At 44.4% G+C, this 24,155-nt stretch overlaps 1 protein-coding gene across 3 annotated transcripts in view; it reads right to left on the bottom strand.

Annotated features, from left to right (window-relative positions):
* The window catches only part of LOC141257725 (interferon-induced, double-stranded RNA-activated protein kinase-like), a 151,110-nt gene that overhangs the window by 82,399 nt on the left and 44,556 nt on the right, over positions 1-24,155 (bottom strand). For all 3 annotated transcript variants that reach the window (XM_073672621.1, XM_073672622.1, XM_073672624.1), the window contains exons 6-9: positions 18,738-18,841; positions 16,721-16,853; positions 8,011-8,075; positions 1,707-1,782 (exon numbers count right to left, since the gene is read on the bottom strand). In XM_073672621.1, the coding sequence (XP_073528722.1) occupies positions 1,707-1,782; positions 8,011-8,075; positions 16,721-16,853; positions 18,738-18,841 (378 nt within the window). The remainder of the gene's footprint in view (positions 1-1,706; positions 1,783-8,010; positions 8,076-16,720; positions 16,854-18,737; positions 18,842-24,155) is intronic.

Genomic DNA, 24,155 nt, shown 5'->3' with positions numbered 1-24,155 from the left:
ATCTGACCCGTGGGAGTCACCTGCTGTCATACAAGGTCGGTCCCAGAGTAGCACCTGGTTCACCTGCCCGGTCCCTCCCTGGTTCACGGAGTCGACTAAGCTGCCGTGCGACCTTGGTCAGACAGTGTAGGCACCTAGTGACGCCCCTTTGGCCCCTACTTGCAACGAAGCACAGAGGTTCCACCACTGGGACCAATAACAGATTTTTGTTGTGAAAAGGGATCACCCCCCGTTAGAAGTTTGTGCATTCATATTAAGTAACTATTATATGTCTTTTTCTGAGTTCCTGTGTGCTTTTTTTTAGGACTACAGAACACATGTAAGAAGCTGAACCTTGAGGTAGTAAGTGAGCTGAAAGGAGCTCAGGACAGATAAATTTGTTATAAACTCCCCATCAGTAAAGGTAACTGATGGATTCTCAGTTACCTTATTCCACAGCAGAAAATGTGCAGAGAATAATCTATAAAAGCCAAGCACTGCAAAATTTTTAATTACACCCAATTTCCAAAATCATTTTTTAGTCCAAAATTTTAGTAAAAATAATGAAATAAAATTGTCACACAAAGGAGGTGTCCATGTCATTTTAGACTTCACACAAAGTGAATGATTTTAGGAATGTTTTTGCTGCATTTTTGGGGAGTTGAATGAAACCTAATATAAAAATATTGCACAAACATATTAAAAAAATCACATCAAAATGCATTTTTCCAAAATGCAGCAATTCTAAGTATGGTATTTCTTTCCACAGACTTCTGAAAAAAAAGTCTAAAGTGTGTAACCAAAAGATGCCTTCAAAAAATGTTTTTTTTTAAAAATCATAACATTTTTGCCATTTATTTTTACATGCACCAAATGTCAAAAAAGTGTGTGCAAATGTTGCCTCACATTTTAATATCATTGATAGTTTAATCAGCTTGTGAAGAACAAGGGAAACAAAGAATAAGACTAACTTATTCACACTCAAATACAGTGAAAATTTATGCATTCATTATCTGAGATTAGTTATTCTAATAAATGTCACTTAAAGGGGTTGAGTGGTACTTTAGATTACCCGCCCATGTATCCCCTCCCAGGTCCTCAAGACTTTTTGTAAATACCTTCTGCTGTTGATACTGTCTGTGAGAGGCGCTATCGGTGGCCGCTCACAGGCATCACGTGACCCCAGCGCCGACGTCACGACAAGTGAGGCGTGACTCAGCACTGGGGTCCCCGCGGTGGCTGCTGGGTTGTGGGCAGGGTTACCCACCGCGTCACACCCGACATCCACCGCGCACTATCCCAATGAATGGGGAGAGGCAGAGCGCGCGGTGGATGCCCGGTGTGATGGGGGGGGGTAACCCCGCCCACAGCCTGAGATCCACCTGGAACCAGGAAGATCGTGACCCCCGGCTGCTGCCAGCACTTGTCGTGACATCAGCGGATGTCAGAGCCGGCTGCAGCCGGGGGTCACGTGATGCCTGTGAGCGGCCACCGATAGCGCTGCTCACAGGCATTATCAGCAGCATAAGGTATTTACAAAAAGTCTTAGGGACTTGGGAGGGGATACATGGGGTAATTTAAAGTACCGCACAACCCCTTAAATGAGTAGTCTCTTTTAATTTTAAGTTTTGGTCTTTTTGATCTGTGTCAAAATTTTAATAAAATTCAATGTGATTCAGGGATTTGAAAACCTTCTATTGGTACAGAGTATGCGTATTGCACAATACCTGGGAATCACTGCTTTCGGACTGTACAGGTTCACTTTCTGTCTTTTGCTCACTTGAAGAAGAGTGGTCTTCAGAACTACAATAATAAATGCAGATTTATATACTTCCGTTAATTTACAGCGATAAGCACAGGTTGGCTCAGCAGGAGTTGATTAAACCCTTTTTCCCCCAACAATTAACCGGTTCCCGACCGCCCACTGTAGATAAACGTCGGCGCTTGCCGGGCTCTGTGCAGCGCCGACGTTTAAAAACGGTGGGTGGTCTCGCAGCGCTCAGGACACCCAGGGTCCTGCAAGCGCTGCGATTCCGGTGCAGAGCGTTAGCTCTGACAGGGAACATCATCGGGACCTGATTAGATCAGGTCCCAGTGATGTTAACCCTTAGCTGTCTTCTATATGCTGTGATCTATAGTGATCGCGGCATATAGGAGACAGCAGGAGGAGAGGGGGTCGTCAACTTACCTCTCCGAAGACCTCCGAGTCCTTCCAGGACCTGGGGTTGCTATGGCAGCTGGAGGTCACATGACCGCCTCCAGCTCTGCCATATATGGTGTCCTGTCTGGCTCAGCTGCAGCTGTAGCCAGACAGGAGACTCTGACTGAAACAGTCAGGGAAGATCTCATGTAATGTAATATATGTCTATTAAATTACATGAGATCAGAGATCAGAAAAATAAAAATTAATGTCCCATACAGGGACTAAGAAAAAATGTGAAAAAAAGTAAAAAAAAAGTTTTTAAACTATTAATAAAAAAATCACAAAATAAATAAAAATAAATAAATAAAATATTAAACCAATAAATCCGTATATTTTTACAAAACCAAAAAAAGTACACATATTTGGTATCGCCGCGTCCGAAACAACCCGAGCTATAAAACTGTCACACTAATTAACTCCTTCTGTGCACACCGTAATAAAAATAAATAAAAAACGGAGCAAAAAAATATGCTTTTTCATCATATTGCCAAACAAAAAGTGGAAAAAAATGCGATCAAAAAACAAAATAGAAATAAAAATGGTACCACTGAAAACGTCATCTTGTTACGCAAAAAAAAAGCCGCCATACAGCTCCATCAGCCGAAAAATAAAAAAGTTATAGCGCTCAGAATAAAGCAATGCAAAAAAAATATTTTTTTCTATAAAATAGTTTTATTGTGTAAAAGCGCCAAAACATAAAAAAAATACAGTAAGTGTAGTATCGCTGTAAACGTACTGACCCGAAGAATAACGCTGCCTGATCACTTTTACCACACGCAGAACGGCATAAAAAAAAAACTCAAAAAACAATTCCTGAATTGTTTGTTTTTGTTAATTTTACCTCCCAAAAAACGGAATAGAAAGCGATCAAAAAATGTCACGTCCCCAAAAATGGTACCAATAAAAATGTCAACTCGTCCCGCAAAAAACAAGCCGTCACATGACTCTGTCGGCCGAAATATGGAAAAATTATAGCTCTCAAAATATGGTGATGCAAAAACTAGATTTTGCAAAAAAAGCGTCTTTTAGTGTGTGACAGCTGTCAGTCATAAAAACCCGATATCAATCTGGTATCTCTGTAATCACACCGACCCGAAGAATAAAGTAATCTAATCAGTTATATCACACTAGGAACGGCGTAAAAAATAAATAAAACCAATTCTTCACCTGCTACTGATTTGTTTATTATGTCCCCAAAGATCCCAGTAAGGCTCTGCCCACATTTATCCTGTGCTCTGCGCTGAGCACTTACACCAGAGTTTCCGTGTAAATCTCTGAAATACATGATTCAGCCGGAACCCATGACGGAAGATTCCCTGTAATGAGACAGATATAGGCCACTGTGGACGCCGTCTAGCCTGGGATCCCACGGTGTCATTTGTTTTAGGCGTGCATAAAAGTGCGGTTGGCCACAGTTTTGTGCACTTCTGAAAAAAAGGACACCGCTACACAGAGGCCAGACGGTGTCCAGAGTAACTCTGCTGCCTCATTACAGTGAATGGATCCTGCAGGGGTTTCATCTGAATTACATCACTTGGAAATTTAGATGGAAACCCCGATGTAAGTGCTCAGCCTAGAGCGCCGGATAAATGTTACGTAAAATGTTCCCAATAAAAGCTTCAACTCAGTCCTCAAAAAAAGCTAGTCCCCACTCAGGTCCGTCATCTGTTAAAAATATAAGGGACTTCCAAGTTACTGGTAGCAGAAAGGCTCTGGAAAAGCAAAATGACCCTTGCCCCCCAAAAGAAATTCAGAAAATTTTGTGCTCCCAAATCCAAATGCCTATTCTACAATAATTTGTTCTCCAATTGTCAAATAGCACTCCGTCCCCCCCAGATCTCACCGTATGGCTAAGCGGTACGATACAGCCACATATGGGGTATTGACACTTTTAGAAGAAATTGTGTGACACATTTCGGCACCATTTTTACCCATTGCCCTGTGTGAAAATGTAAAATCTGAGGGTAAAACATTTTTTTGTGGTAAAAATATAATTATGATTTTTTCACTGCCCAATGGTATAAATTTAAAAATTAAAAAATACTCACTACTTCCCTAGATGAATTCCTTGAGAGGTGTGGTTTACAAAATGGGGTCATTTGTGGAGGTTTCTGCTGTTTTGGCATGTCAGCGACTCTTCAAATGTGACATGGTGTCTGCTGCCTATCCCAGCCAACATAGCGCTCCTTTCTCTTCCGAACCCTGCCGTACACCAAAGCAGTGGTTTTCCCCCACATATGGGGTATCGGCGTACTCAGGAGAAATTGTACAACAAATTTCATGGTGCAATTTCTCCGGTTATCCTTATGATAATGCAAAATTAGGGGATGAAAAACATTTTTTATGGGAAAAATGTGAAAATTTTATTTTCACGGCTCAATATTATAAACTTCTGTGAAGCAGCTGGGGGTGCAAGGTGCTCACCACACATCTAGATAAGTTCCCTAAGGGGTCTAGTTTCCAAAATGGTGGCACTTGTGGGGGGTTTCCGCTGTTTAGACACATTAGGGGCTCCACAAATGTGACATGGCGTCCGCTAATTATTCAAACAAATTTTACATTCAAAAAGTCAAATGGCGCTCCTTCCCTTTCAAACCCTGCCGTGCGCCCAAACAGTGGTTTTCCCTCACATATGGGGTATCGGCGTGTTCAGGAGAAATTGCACAACAAACTTCATGGTGCAATTTATCCTGTTACCCTTATGATAATACAAAATTAGAGAATGAAAAAGATTTTTTGTGGGAAAAATGTGAAAATTTTATTTTCACGGCTCAATATTATAAACTTCTGTGAAGCAGCTGGGGGTGCGAGGTGCTCACCACACATCTAGATAAGTTCCCTAAGGGGTCTAGTTTCCAAAATGGTGGCACTTGTGGGGGGTTTCCACTGTTTAGTCACATTAGGGGCTCCCCAAATGCGACATGGCGTCTGCTAATTATTCAAACAAATTTTACATTCAAAAAGTCAAATGGCGCTCCTTCCCTTTCAAACCCTGCCATGCGCCCAAACAGTAATTTGCCTCCACATATGGGGTATCAGCGTGTTCAGGAGAAATTGCACAACAAATTTCATGGTGCAATTTATCCTATTACCCTTATGATAATGCAAAATTAGGGGATGAAAAACATTTTTTATGGGAAAAATGTGAAAATTTTATTTTCACGGCTCAATATTATAAACTTCTGTGAAGCAGCTGGGGGTGCAAGGTGCTCACCACACATCTAGATAAGTTCCCTAAGGGGTCTAGTTTCCAAAATGGTGGCACTTGTGGGGGGTTTCCGCTGTTTAGACACATTAGGGGCTCCACAAATGTGACATGGCGTCCGCTAATTATTCAAACAAATTTTACATTCAAAAAGTCAAATGGCGCTCCTTCCCTTTCAAACCCTGCCGTGCGCCCAAACAGTGGTTTTCCCTCACATATGGGGTATCGGCGTGTTCAGGAGAAATTGCACAACAAACTTCATGGTGCAATTTATCCTGTTACCCTTATGATAATACAAAATTAGAGAATGAAAAAGATTTTTTGTGGGAAAAATGTGAAAATTTTATTTTCACGGCTCAATATTATAAACTTCTGTGAAGCAGCTGGGGGTGCGAGGTGCTCACCACACATCTAGATAAGTTCCCTAAGGGGTCTAGTTTCCAAAATGGTGGCACTTGTGGGGGGTTTCCACTGTTTAGTCACATTAGGGGCTCCCCAAATGCGACATGGCGTCTGCTAATTATTCAAACAAATTTTACATTCAAAAAGTCAAATGGCGCTCCTTCCCTTTCAAACCCTGCCATGCGCCCAAACAGTAATTTGCCTCCACATATGGGGTATCAGCGTGTTCAGGAGAAATTGCACAACAAATTTCATGGTGCAATTTATCCTATTACCCTTATGATAATGCAAAATTAAGGGATGAAAAACGGTTTTGTGGGAAAAATGTGAAAATTTTATTTTTACAGCTCAATATTATAAACTTCTGTGAAGCACCTTGGGGTTCAAGGTGCTCACCACACATCTAGATAAGTTCCCTAAGGGGTCTAGTTTCCAAAATGGTGTCACTTGTGGGGGGTTTCCACTGTTTAGGCACATCAGGAGCTCTCCAAACGCAACATGGCGTCCGCTAATTATTCAGACAAATTTTACATTCAAAAAGTCTAATGGCGCTCCTTCCCTTCCGAACCCTGCAGTGCGCCCAAACAGTGGTTTTCCCTCACATATGGGGTATCAGCACGCTCAAGAGAAATTGCACAAAAAAATTTGGGGTCCATTTTTTCCTGTTACCCCTGTGAAAATAAAAAAAATTGGGTCTAAAGTAACATTTTTGTGAAAAAAGTTAAATGTTAATTTTTTCTTCCACATTCCAAAAATTCCTGTGAAGCACCTGAAGGGTTAATAAAGTTCTTGAATGTGGTTTTGAGCACCTTGAGGGGTGCAGTTTTTAGAATGGTGTCACTTTTGGGTATTTTCTGTCATAAAGACCCCTCAAAGTGACTTCAAATATGATGTGGTCCCTAAAAAAATGTTTTTGTAAATTTTGTTGGAAAAATGAGAAATCGCTGGTCAACTTTTAACCCTTATAGCTCCCTAACAAAAAAAAATTTTGGTTCCAAAATTGTGCTGATGTAAAGTAGACATGTGGGAAATGTTATTTATTAACTATTTTGTGTGACATATCTCTCTGATTTAAGGGCATGAAAATTCAAAGTTTGAAAATTGCAAAATTTTCGCCAAATTTCCGATTTTTTCACAAATAAACGCAAGTTATATGGAAGAAATTTTACCACTATCATGAAGTACAATATGTCATGAAAAAACAGTCTCAGAATCAGGGGAATACGTTGAAGCGTTCCAGAGTAATTACTTCATAAAGTGACAGTGGTCAGAATTGAAAAAATTGGCCTGGTCACGAAGGCAAAAACAGGCTCTGGCGCGAAGTGGTTAAACAATGAAAAAGGAAAAATGGATTGTCCAGAGAAAGCAAGTGATCATCTATCCAGATGTCCTGGGGGATCCGACCGCTGGAATATGCCCTGAATGGCAGAACAGGAATTTTTATCCCTGATAGAATGGAAGGGCAGTGCTCACGCTCAACCACCGCTCCATTCACTCCCTATGGGGCTGCCAAGAGCTGTGCTGAGCTTTTTCCAGCAGCCCCATAGAGAATGAATGGAGCGACGTTTGGGCATCTGACCTGCTTCTCTATTCTAACAGGGACAAATGTGCCCTGCCGCGATAAAAATTTAATGTTCTGCCGATAGGTGAGGGTCCCAGTGGTCGGACCCCACTGATCAATAAGTTATCACCTATCCTTGTATAGTGGAAACTCAAGATTTCCCTTTTAGGAAACTGAACTCGTCAGGAAGTGTAAAATAGCCCCTGAACTAACCCTATATTGTACATCTTTCAAGGACTTCATCTAGGAATTATGGGGGTTTAATTCTTACTTTAAATTATAATGTGGAGCACATCGGGGCACAAAGTGGTATAATAATGGTTTAAATTAGTAGGAAATATGCTGTCGGTATCTGACTATTCATCGCCCGTGCAGAGAAGGACACAGCCAGGGGGGAGATCATTTGGATAAATTATGTGACCACAGCCTTCTCGAGGGCTTAGAAAGCAGCGGCCACTGGTGCAAACTGTTTAGGCAAAAACACCATGGTGATCAAAGGGATCTGTACCTGGGTGCTGCAGTAAAGACTCAGGGAGGAAGGGTCTTCCGTGCTTGTCACCCCATTTTATACCATTTCAGATTTTGTTGCAGAAAGTGAACAACCCTTTTAAGTACAGTGAATCAGATGAAGCACATGGCCTATAATGGAAAAGGAATTACCTTTCAGACTTGGCACCATTTTCTCCCGCTTCTTCTATACCATCTAGTCCTGAGATCTGTTGTAGCTGGAATAATTGAAAAGTTATGATGCTGGATCATTCTGAGCTTGAGAATTTTATTAGCATACCTTTATGTAAAACAGCTATGTGATATACTGCTTGGTAATCCAACGCACCAGAGCAAAAATGCTCACAAAATAACATCAACAACGCTTTCTTTTTAAGATGAATCTACACAGCCATGGGATTTGTGCAGGTAAATAGACTGCACAGTAACTTACCAGGTTAAAGGAAGAGATTAAAAATAAAAATCTCATCTGCCGGCTGCAGACATTTTCTATAGTGTAACGCACGTGCTCATTCCCTACTCTCATCTCATCTGAAGACGTTGCAATATACGTCAAATAAAAGATTGAAAAGAGAGCTTTGTCCTACAGACCTTCCACCCCTCTACACAACTGCTCAGTTCTCTCCATCCAAACCTGCTTCTCCACCATTACAGATGATTTGCTATATGCCAGAGGGGCAGAATTTTTTTTGGTCCAAGGCCACATTAGTTCTGGGGGCTGCACCATAAATTAAAGGGGTTTTACCTTCTGTGACATATATGGCATATTGAAAGTAAATACAATAAATGTCATATGTACAAATTCTAATTACAGGACTCTTACACCACCGATCTGTACTCTAATCATACATTCACAGGTTTAGAAATCGCTTCTGCTCAAAAATGCATCAAATACTCTTTGAATAACTTTCTGACTGATCTTAATGGGAAAAGCTTCTATTGTGCATACAGTTCTGTTTATTTTTGCATTATTTCCCAGTAAAACTAGTAGGAAGCTTATTCAAAGAGTATTTAAAGCAATTTTTAATGTGGATTTGCAGTAAAATACACTTCTAAATTCTCATATAAGACCTGTGTGAATAGGCACTAAAAAGGAAGATGTGTTGAATGCACATGGCTACAGAATTACAGGTGCTAGTTGAGACAAATCAGGAGCAGGACTAGACACAGGCAGGGTGGGTACAGATGTTCGAACAGCAGGAAGGACTGGAACAGGTGCAGACAGAGTGGACAGGTACGGGGACCTTACAAACAGCTAGCAGGAACAATACTAACAACTGAATTTTATAAGGCACCTCCCTATAAGGGAGGATGCCTTATATACCGGACGTCTCCCAGCTTTGGCTGGGGATGCCTTTAGCAGCGCGTGCGCGCTGGCCCTTTAAGAGGTGGGGAGCGTGCGCACCCTAAGCACACTCCCAGGAGACCTGCGTGTTGTGCGCAGGTCCCGGGAGAAGTCTGATGCCGAGGGAGCGCGGACAGGTAATTGAACATGCCGACATCCCTCCGGGGGTGAAGTGGGGAACACGTGCAGGGGCGCCGGTGCTGTTGTAACACTGGGATAACAATCCGAAGATATTGATGGCCCTTAAAAGGCTTAAGGAGATGATGTCACATGCCGGGCAACCTGCAAAATCCGACATGGAACACAACAGAGGCCAGGGGACCGAGGTGAGGGGAGCAAAGCCTGAATCTGGGACAGGTGTGCAACAAAAGCTTTATAGGTAGTTTTACAATACATCTACCTTATTTTTCAGACTATAAGACGCACCTAGGTTTTAGAGGAGGAAAATAGAAAAAAAATGTAAGCAAAAAATGTGGTCATGATTTACTGGGAAGAGGTCTACTGCTGACACTGTTATAGGGGTAATGTCCCCCAATTCGGTTAATGTACCCCATCCTAGTATATATGGCCACCTCCTTCCTGTTATACGTGGCCCTCATCCCCATAAGCATGGCACCCCCCATCCCCATCCTGGTATGTATGGCACCCCTCATCCCCATCCTGGTAAGCATGGCACCCCTCATCCCCATCCTGGTATGTATGGCACCCCTCATCCCCATCCTGGTATGCATGGCACCCCCTGATCCCCATCCGGGTAATGCATGGGCCCCCTGATCCCCATCCTGGTAATGCATGGGCCCCCTGATCCCCATCCTGGTAATGCATGCCCCCCCTGATCCCCATCCTAGTAATGCATGGCCCCCCTGATCCCCATCCTGGTAATGCATGGCCCCCCTGATCCCCATCCTGGTAACGCATGGCCCCCCTGATCCCCATCCTGGTAATGCATGGCCCCCCCTGATCCCCCTCCTGGTAATGCATGGTCCTCCTGATCCCCATCCTGGTAATGCATGGCCCCCCTGATCCCCATCCTGGTAATGCATGGCCCCCCTGATTCCAATCCTGGTAATGCATGGCCCCCCTGATCCCCATTCTGGTAATGCATGGCCCCCCTGATCCCAATCCTGGAAATGCATGGCCCCCTGATCACTATCACACTGCGCACACAAAACACCAAGGTTACTTACCGGTAGCCGGTTTTTCCTGAGCCCATGACAGCACACCTTGAGAGAGAGGATCCGCCCCACCAAGGACAGGAAACCGTCTGAAATAAAAGGGCGGCACCTCTCCCTCGCTTCAGTTGTTTACAGAGCATTGAGAGGACCTCCCTAAACAGGTTAGGCACATAACCAACACCACAATATACATATACACACCACCCCAAACAGTGCACACCAGGGTGTGAGAAACATAGAAAAAATAAGGGGGGGAAACTACGGGTGCTGTCATAGGCTCAGGAAAAACCGGCTACCGGTAAGTAAACTTGGTGTTTTCCCCTCCCCCATGACAGCACACCTTGAGAGAATTTTGGAGAATTTATGAGCACCCTAGGGAGGGACCACCGCCTGAAGTACCCTTCTCCCAAAGGTGAGATCAGAAGAGGATAGATCCAACCGATAGTGCTTAAAGAAGGTGGATGGTGTAGACCAAGTAGCAGCCCTACATATCTGCTCGATCGAGACGTCTGCTCTCTCTGCCCAGGAGGTCGCAATGGCTTTGGTGGAATGAGCCCTCACATTGTCCGGGGCTGGAACCCCTGTGGACGTATGGGCTAAGCAAATGGCCTTCCTGAGCCACCTAGAGATGGTACCCTTGGACACCCCGTGACCTTTCCTACACCCTTGAAAGGTCAGGGACAGAGAACAGTCTTTCCTCCACAGACTAGTCATGTGAATGTACTGTAGCAGGGACCTCCTAACATCTAGGCTATGGAACCTGACTTCCCCTGGGTTCTTGGGATTGCTGCAGAACGAGGGTAGCACAATCTCCTGACTACGGTGAAACCTAGATACCACCTTGGGAAGGTATGCTGGATCTGGCCGCAAGGTGACCCTATCCTCAAAGATTTGTGTGTAAGGAGGATTAACAGAGAGGGCCTGCAGATCACCCACCCTACGGGCTGACGTTAAGGCCACTAGGAGGATGGTCTTAAGGGTGAGAATTTTTGGAGAAACCTTGTGTAGGGGTTCGAATGGTTCACTAGTAAGAGCGTTCAAGACTAAATTCAGGCCCCAAGGAGGAACACCCATGGACCTAACCGGTCCTGCTCTGGCACAGGACTTGATAAACCTCGAGATCCACCTATTACCAGCCAGATTACAATTGTAGAGTACTCCCAAAGCTGAAACTTGAACCTTAAGGGTCCCTGTAGCTAGACCCAGGTCCCGCCCCTTTTGCAGAAATTCCAGGATCCCTCTGATCGGAGGTTTGCTCGACAGCGGGATATCTATAAACTCTAGGAATTTACCCCAAACCCTGCTATAAATCTTAGTTGTAATTGGTTTTCTGCTCCCCAATAAAGTAGAAACTAAGCCTGGTGAAAACCCCTTGCTACTCAATAGCGACCTCTCAAATTCCATGCCGAAAGATGGAACCCCCTGGCCTGGGCATGGAATACTGGTCCCTGCATGAGAAGGTCCGGCCTCTCTGGTAGAATACAGGGATCTGACACCGACATTAGCCGAAGCAGAGAGAACCAAGGCCTCTTGGGCCAAAAAGGGGCTATCAAAATCACCCTGGCGCCTTCCTCCCGGATCTTCCTCACCACTACTGGAATCATCACTAATGGCGGAAAGGCATAGGCCTTCCTGAACCCCCAAGGAATCTGAGGGCATCTACGGCATGGGGATTTTCTGCCGGATTTAGGGAGCAAAATCTCTGCACCTTTCTGTTTGCCCTTGTGGCGAACAGGTCTATGTTTGGCTGCCCCCATAACTGGAAAATCTGATGGAAGACCTCCGGGTTCAAGCCCCACTCCTCCTGTCTTAGGGTATGGCGGCTTAGAAAATCTGCTTTCACGTTTTCTATCCCCTTTATGTGAAGGGCGCTGAGGGATAGGAGGTTTCGCTCTGCTAGACCAAGGATCCTGTCTGCCACCACCATCAGAGGGCGTGACCTTGTCCCTCCTTGGTGATTCACATAGGCTACTGCTGTCCGGTTGTCGGACCTGACCTGGACATGGTGATTTTGGATGTGAGGGAGGAAGCCCCTGAGGGATCTTTCTACTGCCCAAAGCTCCTTTAAGTTTGAGGATGCTCCCCTCTCGTGGTAAGCCCAGTGGCCCTGTATTGAGAGTTCTGCCAGATGACCCCCCCATCCGGAACTGCTTGCGTCGGTCGTAATTACCTGATCTACTGGTCTGGACCATTGAACACCTGCGGTCAGATTTCCCCTGACTGTCCACCACGAAAGGGAATCTACTACTTCTGGGGAGAGAGAGAGCCTGCCTTCTAAATGCCCGTTGCAGGACCTCTGTGCTGACAGGACCTCCCACTGAAGCCGCCTCATATGCCCCTGGGCCCACATTACTGCTGGGAGACAGGCAGTCATAGAACCCAGGAGGGACATTGCCTCTCTCAGAGACATCTCTGGAGCTTGAATGGCCTTCGAGACTAATGCAATCAACCTGCAGATTTTGTCCTCTGGGAGGAAGCAGGTTTGGCGACGAGAGTCTAGGATTAGACCCAGAAAGGTCTGAGTCCTGGAGGGGGTTAGTCTTGATTTTTGGAAATTTACTAACCACCCCAGCTGATGCAACACTTCCGTGACCACTAGGAGCTGACTGGAGCAGTGGGCTTCTGTTTTCCCTATTATCAAGAAGTCGTCTAAATATGGCACGATCACTACATTCTTGATCCGTAGGAAGGCTGTCACTTCTGCTATTAGTTTCGTAAATATTCTCGGGGCAATGGAGAGGCCAAAGGGTAGTGCAGCAAACTGAAAATGCCTCAGCTTCCCCTGAATAAACAGGGCTACTCTCAGATACTTCTGATACTCCGGATGGATTGGGACGTGGTAATATGCGTCCTTCAAGTCTATTACAGCCATAAAGCAGTTGCGATGTAAGAGCTTCACTGCCGAGCTTACTGACTCTATCTTGAAAGTCTGGTTTTCTACTACTTTGTTCAGACTCCTGAGGTTGATGATGGTCCTTAAGGACCCGTTTGGTTTTTTTATCATGAATAGTGGGGAATAGAACCCCCTCCCTCTCTGTGTTGCTGGTACTTCGAGAAGGACCTGCTTTCCTACTAACTCTAACACTTCTGTTTCCAGGGCTAATTGTTCTTCCTGGACCTTTCGTAGGGGGGTAACCACAAAGGTCCGCCAGGGGGTCTGGCTGAACTGGATCTTCAGGCCCCCACTGATAATTTTCAGAATCCAGGGGTTTGTTGTTATCGCGTCCCAAGCTGGAAGAAAGTGGGAAAGCCTTCCACCCACTTACAGCCTGGCGTCATTGGGAGGATCTCTTCGAACTCGAGGATGGTCCACCAAACATGTAGCCCGATTCTTTTTTGGACTTGGCTTCCCATCTCTTTTTGTCTCCCGGAGGACGACCCCGGTTAAATTTTCTCCTCCGAAAACTAAATCTTCTTGGTTCCCCCGAAAATCCAGGGAACCCTTTGCTTTTATCGCCTGCTTTTTCTAACAGGTCTTCTAACTTTTGGCCAAACAGGAGTCTACCGTCACACGGGAGGGAGCACAGTTTCTGTTTCGAAGGTAGGTCGCCTGGCCAATCTTTGAGCCACAAGGCCCGCCTGGCTGCGTTGGATAGTCCCGCTGCCCTAGCTGACCGAGTCAGCTGAAGAGTCGGCCAGGAAGGCCAATGCTGTTTGTATTAGAGGTAGCTCTGCAAGTATTGCCTGTCTGGAGACCTTTTTATCTTTAATCTGGTCTTCCAGCTGTTGGAGCCACACCATCAAGGACCTCGCCACACAGGTGCTAGCCACCGCTGGTTTTAGGCCGCCTGCCGCCGCCTCCCACGTGTGGCGCAGGAGGGAGTCAGCTCTTTTATCCAGGGCATCTTTTAGGACGCCAGAGTCCTCCAAGGGCAGGGAAGATCTTTTCGATGACCTTGCCACAGTCCCGTCCACCTTGGGGATCTTATCCCAAGGTTCCGCATCCTTCTCTTCGAAGGGGTACCTTCTTTTGGAGGAGGGTAAAGCCCCTGATCTCTCAGGTCTCCTCCACTCCCGGTCAATGAGGCCCTGAATCTTACTGTTAACCGGAAATGAGCGTCTCTTCTTCTCTCCCAAGCCCGCAAACATGATGTCCTCCCGAGATTTAGATGCTCTCTCTTCCTCCAGACCCATGGATGATCTTACTGCCCTAACCAGTCTGTCTGTATTCTCAATGGGGAAGCAGGGTCTACCGCCCCCCGATGAGGAAGAGGACGATGAATCCCACTGCTCCTCGGACTGGGAGGAATCAGAGACGGAGGAAACCTCTCTACGGGGTCTTTTGTTCCCTCTAAGGAACCCTTTCAGGGACCCCTGAACTTCTGCATGTACTATGGACTTTAAATTTGCAGCAAAATCCCGGGAATTCTCAGCTATGGTTTTGGTCACACAGCCCTGGCAAAGTGGTTTCTGCCACTCTACTGAGAGAGAAGCTTGGCAAAGGGCACATATTCTATGCTTTTGCTTGGCACTACTCTTCTTAGGCTCCTAAAAAAAGGAAGCACAAAAGAGACTTCCCGTTACTAACCAGTGACATTCACGAAGCTCACTCACCCCCGGAGGTCACAAACGGGTACCAGATTCGGAGGCTGTCGCGGAACCGATGATTCCATTCTGGATGGTCCCGAGGCACTCGAAGCCTTACTCCTGCGGCTGCCACTACGATTACTCGAGCGGCTGTCTGTATACGATGCATCCCTCTGCTTTTTCTGTTGCTGAGGTGGGGGGGTAAGCTGCTGCTCCTGACTATCTGGATCAGCCATGTCTCAGAAGCGCACCACGCTTCCAGGATAGCTCCCCCCCCTTAAATATAGGGCCATCCAGCCTCCTCCGGTCTGTGGGCCCTCCCCCTTCCTCAGGCCGGAGCTCCGTTGAAAAAAACCGGCCTGGGACGCTCCGATGGGCGCCGCCATCTTGGATCGGCGCCGCCTCCTGACGTCACCCAGCGCGCCCTGCGCCGTGGCGTCAGGCGCATCACACCCGGAAGCGTTCCACACTGCAGGGGGAGGACAGCGCCGCGGTCTCCGGGAGGACAGAGCCTGCCTCACCGCGTGCGCCCCGCTCGGCGCAGAGACCCCAGGGGAAGCTGCGGACGGCGCTTCTGGGATACTGAACCCGGTGCACAGGCCAGTGCCCGCTCTTCCACACCGGGACAGCCCCAGGTAAGTCTTCTCTCTTCCAGACAGGTTCCCCATCAAGGACAGGAAACCAACTGAAGAGAGGGAGAGGTGCCTCCCTTTTATTTCAGACGGTTTCCTGTCCTTGGTGGGGCGGATCCTCTCTCTCAAGGTGTGCTGTCATGAGGGAGGGGAAAAATAAACAGTTATTATAATCACCTCCTCTCTCCTCCAGGGCTGCGTCCCGCTCTGCTGCCGACACTCTCACTGTGTGAGCCGCACATGTCAGGGCGCGCATGGCGTCCCTGCCATGTGCGCTCACACAGTGAAGTGCTGTGCCGGAATAGACACTGCTCCCCGCAACAGGACTGTATGCGTGGGGAGCAGTGACCATTCACTCTCTTCAATAGCGCGCACACTGTAGCCGCAGCATGGCTCTTGCTGCCGCTCAGCGGTCAGTGTGCCCGCTATTAAAGACCATGAATATTCACTACAACCCATGGCAGCCCGCCAAGTACAGCAGGATCCGCACTGAGGCTACAGTGTGCGCGCTATTAAGGAAAATGAATATTCATTGCTCTACATGCCCATGGGCGTGGGGAGCAGTGAATATTCATTTTCTTTAGCAGCTGGCACAGTGTAGGCTGCAGCAGGCGGCTGTTGCCTCCTCTGCCCCACTCATCACCATTTGCCGCTCCCCACCAAACCCCCCACCACCCACAGTGTATAGTATTTACTATGGCTAGTATTTGGACTATAAGACAAACCCCCCACTTTCCTCCAAAATTTTGGAGGAAAAAAGTGCGTCTTATAGTCCAAAACATACGATATTTAATAATTTATTAAGTTTCTGTTGTAAAATAGAACAATATAGTCAAATTGTTCGTTTAGCGTCTTTAGCAACTATTAAGAATTCAGGATCGGCTTATCTGCCATTAATTCAAATGAAATTGTTTGAATAGCTTGTTCATGAAACACTACTGTATATTTTTAATTCTTCATGTATTACAGATAAATTTACCGTATAACAAATGCATGACATTTTAAAATTATCAGCATACGGTATTTATTCTAAATTAATATAATGGTGTATGTACACAATTACGATCACAGAATATATTTCTAATTTTTCTTATGATAATCATTATTCTATTATGAAAGTGCTTACGTTAGACACTTGGTAAACCTGTACTTGCTTATAGTATTTTATGATAAAGGTAATATACCTGAAGATCCCCAGGATATTCCGGCTTAAGCACTTTTAATGCCAAATATGCAGCGTTCTTTTTTGCTTCTTTCTTATTTTTCCCTATAGCTGCAGGAAATTTTCTTTTGCCAATTTCTACACTGCAGAAAAATCTACAAAACAAAAAGGATTTTAGCGTCCAGAAATCCAAAATACAAGAAAATTGTATCCAATTAGGGCAAAATATAAACCAGGATATTTATCATTACTTTGTGACAAATTATTGTTGTAAATTCCCATGTCAAATTTATCATTGTTTTCTGCCATTTATCATACCACTTTTTAGTACTTACACCAGAATGTAAAAATTACCTTAGAAAAGGGTGCATTTCTACACAAAAGTTGCATATTCTAGACATGTCATAGCTGTCTCTAAAAAGTTGTTTCAAAAATACATTTATATTGCAACCATTGTGAACACGTAGAAAAAGTTGCAATGCCAGAATTGCTGTTTTTTTTTTGGTCACCAAACCTCCCTAAAGAAATGTAATAATAACCAATTAAAGCATTGTATACATGAAATTGGTATCAATAATAATGTTAGCTCACTGTGCAAGAAATAAGCTCTCACTCAGCCCCATAGACAGAGAAATAAAAAAAGTTACGGGTCTCGGAAAATGTCAACACAAAGCAAAAAAAATATATATATTTTTTTTAGAATGTTCAGATTTTTTTTCATCACTTATGAAAAAAAAAATCCATGCATGTTTTGTATCACCATAAATTGGACTGACCTGGACATTTTCATTCATGTTTCTAGGTAAGTTTGACCACACAATGAACGTCATGAAAACAAACTCCAAAATCAAAGGCGGAATTGCATTTACTTTCACCATTTAAAACACACTTGGAATTTTTTCCCCATTTCGGATTCAGTACATTATATGGTAAAATGTATGGTGCCATTCAAACCTACAACACGTCCAGCAAAAAAACGAGCCTCTACACGTCTATGTTGACAGAAAAATAAAAAAGTTAGGCTGTGTTCACACGATGCGTATTTCATGCGTTTCCGCGGTGTTTTTGCAGTTGCGTAAACGCCGCGGAAACGCATGAAAAACGCATGGTAGAAGGGAAGCAATGTTCCCCAATGGAAATCCGCATGTGCTGTGCCCATGATGCGGATTTTTCCGCAGCGTTAACGCTGCGGTCAAAAATCCGCAACATGTCATTTAATTTTGCGGAAACACAGCGTTTTCGCCGCCATTGACTTGCATTAGAACGCGCCAATTCCGCAAGACAGCATTTGTACTTGCGTAATTGGTGCGTTCTAATGTGCGGATGGTACCCGGGTGTGGAGGAGAGGAGAGTCTCATCCACACCCAGGTACCATTAAAAAAGCTGTAAAAGAAGAATAAAATAAAAAATAAATGTATTCTTACCATCTGTCGGCCCGCACAGCGCTCCCGCTTGGTTCCCGGCACTTGCAGTGAGTTGTAGGACCTGCGGTGACGTCAGAGTCATGTGACGGGTCACGTGACGCTGACGTCAGCAGGTCTTTCAATTCAAAGTTGCCGGCGAGGGAGAACAGATTGAGCAGGACAGCGCGGGCCATCGGAGGTAAGTATATACACTCTCTCGGTTCACACTATATAAATCCATGCTGTTTGCATGGATTTATATAGTGTGACCTAGTTATCAAGCACTTTCCAGGTGATGCTAAAATCGCTTGGAAAGCGCTTGCCAATCTGCATGCGGAAACGCATGTGAATCTGCATGTGGATCCGCATGTATTCTGCAGGAAAAACGCATGCACAATCTGCATGCGTTTTTTCTGCCAGGGAGATGCAGAAATGATGCAGAAATTTTCTGCTTCATTTCTGCATCGTGTGCACATACCCTTATGGTTCTTGAAAGAAGTTGAGGAAAAAAATGAAAGCTCAAATACAAAAAATATCCTGGTCCTTAAAGGGTTAAATAAAATTGAGCATTCATTAAATTTGACAGGCGTCAACAAAATTGTTACCCAAGAAAACCCATTTAAAATATACACTTACTCTGGCAAATGAGGAAGTCCTCTGCGCTCATCCACAAATCTAGAATCCAAACAGTTATTCCTTTGGCAAAATTCATTGAAGCATCCAACGTAGTTTTGGTCTACCTACACAAAAATGGATGCAATTATAAGAGAATTCGAATATGTGGTTTTAAAATGTATAAAAACCTATGATTTTCTAAACTTATGCTGGGAAAAAATTGATAAAAAGCCACTAAACTACAATGCACACAATTTATTACACGGCGCATGGATAAATAGTGGCAGTGTAAAATGCATAACTTTACTGATATTTGTGTGGGTGTGTGGTATGTGTGACGCAATTTAAAGGGTTTGTGCCCTGACACATACGGCTGTTAAAAGCTCCTAAAAAGGTATAAATGTTCACAGAAAAGGTTTAAAGGGAACCTATCAGTTCTAATAATGCTATTAATTTGCAGATATAGGGATAATCTGTAGATTAATAGCGTTATGGAGGTGCCAAAAGTCTGGCACGCAGTAGAAAATAAACTTTCTCCAGGAAGATGCCAGCTTTCGGTTATACAGGCGTATCCGGAGCAATTACAGTGCTCACAGGACTGAGAAAGGCGGCTGTATACACGCACCGGCACCAACTGACAGCTGGGTGTGCAGTGCATAATTACAGAGTGGGCTGTCAGTCAGTGTCGGGGCATGTGTACAGGCAGGAATAAAGTTCATTTTCTCCCGGGTGTCAAAGTTCAGTACAGCAGCCGGGCACCTCCATAACACTAATAACCTGCAGATTAACTCTACATCCGCAAGTTAATAGAGCTATTGGATCTGGCATGTTCCCTTTAAAACAGACAATGTAAATAAAAAAATCCCTTATCATATGTTTTATTGTTCGCTTGTACTCATGTTACATCATAGTGAACAGGAGACATTGTGGTACGAATTAAAAGAAGGCCAATCTGACAGCATATGCCTCTTCCTCATAGGCTCTGCTGCCGCATCACTGCCTTTACAGTCTCAGATCCCCACTGCTGTGTTCCATTAGTCCCTCACTACTCTCCAACACTCTGTGCTCTCCGTGAGAGAGCCACTGCCATACTCCTCTGGCAGCGGCTTATCTACCAGAGAAGAAAAGGATCAGCTGTTGGAAATTTGACATGCCGGATCCTTCTCTCAATCGGTACCATCTGTGGAGTATGAGTTGGGAGGCCCCCATACAATTACAACATCGGACAATCCAGCTGATATTGGCTGACATTAGTCTAATGTGTATGTTGGCCTCAATCCTTTCACTAACCCTAGTCCTATGGCTATTCATAATCCAAGCCCGAACCCTAGTCTTAATCCTATCCATTACCCTAGCCATAGACCTAATTCTACTTAGGGTTAAAAAAAAGCATCAAAATGTAAAGATAATTATAATGTTAGTATGTTATTTTTTATTAAAGGACGCTTTTTTAAGCTTGGAAAGCCCTCCCAGCAAGTGTCCCTGCAGGGGTCTGTCTCGTTTCTCACAAAAATGCACTTGAACGAATAGGCAGGGAGCTGTGGGAGGACTGACAGGCAACAGTGAAGAAATATGAGGGAGGAAGACACAACTGGGGAGCTGTGGGAAGAGATTTGGGGAGCGGAGGCAGTAAAACAGAAAGTGGCTTCTTCGTTCAATTGCTGCTGTCAGTGAATAGCTCAAATACACAAAGAATAGGGTAATAGAAACCATTGTGTAGTCATGAATTACATAGTATACCTACAGAAAACTACACAACAATATTGTATTCTAGTAAAATAATTATTAATTGGTTACAGAATTAAAATCAAAAAAAGGATAAAAGCAACAGGTGGAAAAACAAGGCAGGTGACAGATAGTATCTGCCACAATACTGGTTGCGGCGAGATATATTATATATCGTAATAGTACACTTCAGTTTAAGAAAAATAGCAAAATTACTCCAACAAAGCAGAAAAAAATAGATTTCAGTTTGCCATCACAGAATAAACAATACAGTACATAGACATAGTTCCTAGACAATATGAATAAAAGTGGCAGTGCCTGCCTATATGTATAGTCTACAATCTAATATAAGTGACAAATACAATGATCCATGGGTGGTAGTGTATTGATGTCAAGTATGGAGTGCACTGATAAAGTGACAGTGCATGGTGCTAAAATAAAAAGGTAATGAATAGGGTAAAGATATATACCATAGAGTAGCAGTGTACTCTTAAAGTGAAAGTGCAAATTGCGAAAAAGAAATGACAGGAGGTCGATGGTGTCAATAAGTAAGACAAAAGGTGTAATAATTAATATGCCAATAAACTGCTAAAGTGACAATGCATGATAGCAGCAGATAGGCAAAGGATATACTAGCTGAAGTAGCAATGTATTGTTAAAGTGGCAGTGCATAGTAGCACGGTAATAGTAACTTGCATACCACAACAATCAGAAAAAATGGTACCAATAGGGACCAGGCTGCGTGGACACCACTCTTTCTGATTGTTGCGGTATGCAAGTTACTCCTATCTACATATTACTGTGCTACTATGGAGGAGGAGGTGTGATGGTGTGGGGGTGCTTTGCTGGTGACACTGTTGGGGATTTATTCAAAACTGAAGGCATACTGAACCAGCATGGCTACCACAGCATCTTGCAGCGGCATGCTATTCCATCCGGTTTGTGTTTAGTTGGACCATCATTTATTTTTCAAAAGGAAAATGACCCCAAACACACCTCCAGGCTATGTAAGGGCTATTTGACCAAGAGAGAGAGTGATGGGGTGCTACACCAGATGACCTGGACTCCACAGTCACCAGACCTGAACCCAATCGAGATGGTTTGGGGTGAGCTGGACGGCAGAGTGAAGGCAAAAGGGCCAACAAGTGCTAAGCATCTCTGGGAACTCCTTCAAGATTGTTGGAAGACCATTTCTGGTGACTACCTCTTGAAGATCATCAAGAGAATGCCAAGAGTGTGCAAAGCAGTCATCAAAGCAAAAGGGGGCTACTTTGAAGAACCTAGAATATAACACATATTTTCATTTGTTTCACACTTTTTTGTTAAGTATATAATTCCACATGTGTTAGTTCATAGTTTTGATGCCTTCAGTGTGAATCTACAATTTTCAGTCATGAAAATACAGAAAAATCTTTAAATGAGAAGGTGTGTCCAAACTTTTGGTCTGTACTGTATATATCACTGCAACCAGTATTGTGGCAGATACTACCTGTAACCTGCCTTGTTTTTCCACCTGTTGCTTTTATTCTTTTTCTGATTTTAATTCTGTAACCAATAAATAATTATTTTACTTGAATACAATATTGTGGTGTAGTTTTCTGTCAGTGAATAGCGTAGCAATTATAATGAGTTTGTCATGGGTTGCAGAGCTCTGCCTAGTCAGCAACGGAGATGACAAAGCAGTATAATGAAAAAGCTATGTCATCTTGGTCACTGCCTGTGCGGAGCGTAATAACCTATGATGAACTCATTACAACTGCTGCGCTCTGCACTGGCAGCAGCGATTAAGACAAGTCACTCAGCTTACGATGTAATGGAGGGGGCAGGAGGAGTGTGATATGTTTATCATAAAATCCTCCACAAACTACTCTTACTTAAAATGTACATGTTTGCTATTTGTTGTTTTTTTCTATTTGCTATGGTGGGCAAGAAAAGGAGAAGCTCCTGCCCTGATGACATGCTGTGAGTATCTATATGCATGCACTTAAAGGGGTGGTCTGAAACTACTTTGATCTTAAATTTCTATTTATTTAATGTCATAATTTAATCTGTTTTCTAATATACCTTAAGGCTGAGTTCACACGATGCGTTTTTAATGCGTTTCCGCGGCGTTTTTGCAGTTGCGGAAACGCATGAAAAACGCATGGTAGAAGGGCAGCAATGTTCCCCAATTGAAATCCGCATGTGCTGTGCCCATGATGCGGATTTTTCCGCAGTGTAAACGCTGCCCTCAAAAATCCGCAGCATGTCAATTAATTTTGCGTAAACGCGGCGTTTTCGCCGCCATTGACTTGCATTAGAACGCGCCAATTCCGCAAGACTGCATTTGTACTTGCGCTATTGGCGCGTTCTAATGTGCGGATGGTACCCAGGTGTGGAGGAGAGGAGAGTCTCATCCACACCCAGGTACCATTAAAAAAGCTGTAAAAAAAGAATAAAATAAAAAATAAATGTATACTTACCTTCTGTAGGCCCGCGCAGCGCTCCTGCTTGGTTCCCGGCACTTTGCAGTGAGTTGAAGGACCTGCGCTGAGGTCAGAGTCATGTGACGGGTCACGTGACGCTGACGTCGGCAGGTCTTTCAATTCAAAGTAGCCGGCGAGGGAGAACAGATTGAGCAGGACAGCGCGGGCCATCAGAGGGTTGCACATAGGACCGCTTGTCCGAAAGGAGCTTCTGAACTCTCTCGTCCATTGAATTTTTCAGGTTTTGGATGGTTTCTGCTTCAATTGTTTTGCATGAGGACAGAATACCCTCCCAGAGCTGTTGCTTAGATGTGAACTGCCTCCCGCCATCATAGACACTCCTTTTGTTGATGCTCCAGAGGTTTTCAATGGGGTTGAGGTCAGGGGACAGGGGAGCATGGGGGCCACACCATAAGTTTGTCCCCTTTTATGCCCATAGCAGCCAGAGATGCAGATGTGTTATGTGCAGCATGAGACGGTGCATTATCATGCATGAAAATGATCTTGCTGCGGAATACACGGTTCTTCTTCTTGAACCATGGCAGGAAGTTCTGTTTGAGAAACTCAACATACATTATGGAGTTCATCTTTACCCCTTCAGGGATCCTAAAGGGGCCGACAATATCTCTCCCCATGATTCCAGCCCAAAACATTACTCCACCTCCTCCTTGTTGGCGCCGTAGCCGTGTTTGCATGGGGTGTCCATCAACCAGCCATCCTCCACTCCATCCATCTGGACCATCGAGCGTTGCACATCACTCATCGGTGAACAAAACAGTTCGATGGTCCAGATGGATGGAGTGGGCATAAAAGGGGACAAACTTATGGTGTGGCCCCCATGCTCCCCTGACCTCAACCCCATTGAGAACCTCTGGAGCATCAACAAAAGGAGTGTCTATGATGGCGGGAGGCAGTTCACATCTAAGCAACAGCTCTGGGAGGGTATTCTGTCCTCATGCAAAACAATTGAAGCAGAAACCATCCAAAACCTGACAAATTCAATGGACGAGAGAGTTCAGAAGCTCCTTTCGAACAAGGGGTCCTATGTGCAAATGTAACATCACCTAGAATAAAGTTTTGAGGTGAAAACTGTTTGATTTCAGTTTGTAATAACCTGCTAATGCTTATAATTGCAAAAATGACCATTTTTTTGTTCTTTATTAAAATGAAAAGGTTGAAAACTCTGCTGTGCATAATAATTTGGAACATGCATTTTGAGTGCAGTTTGAGTTTTTTATTTTTTTAAAAA

This window comes from Phyllobates terribilis, unplaced genomic scaffold (assembly GCF_046119375.1).
Source record: "Phyllobates terribilis strain yellow unplaced genomic scaffold, ASM4611937v1 Scaffold_3__8_contigs__length_932513732, whole genome shotgun sequence".
Taxonomy (NCBI): domain Eukaryota; kingdom Metazoa; phylum Chordata; class Amphibia; order Anura; family Dendrobatidae; genus Phyllobates; species Phyllobates terribilis.
The sequence above is the reverse complement of the archived record's forward strand: the minus strand, read 5'-3'. Positions and strand labels throughout refer to the sequence as shown.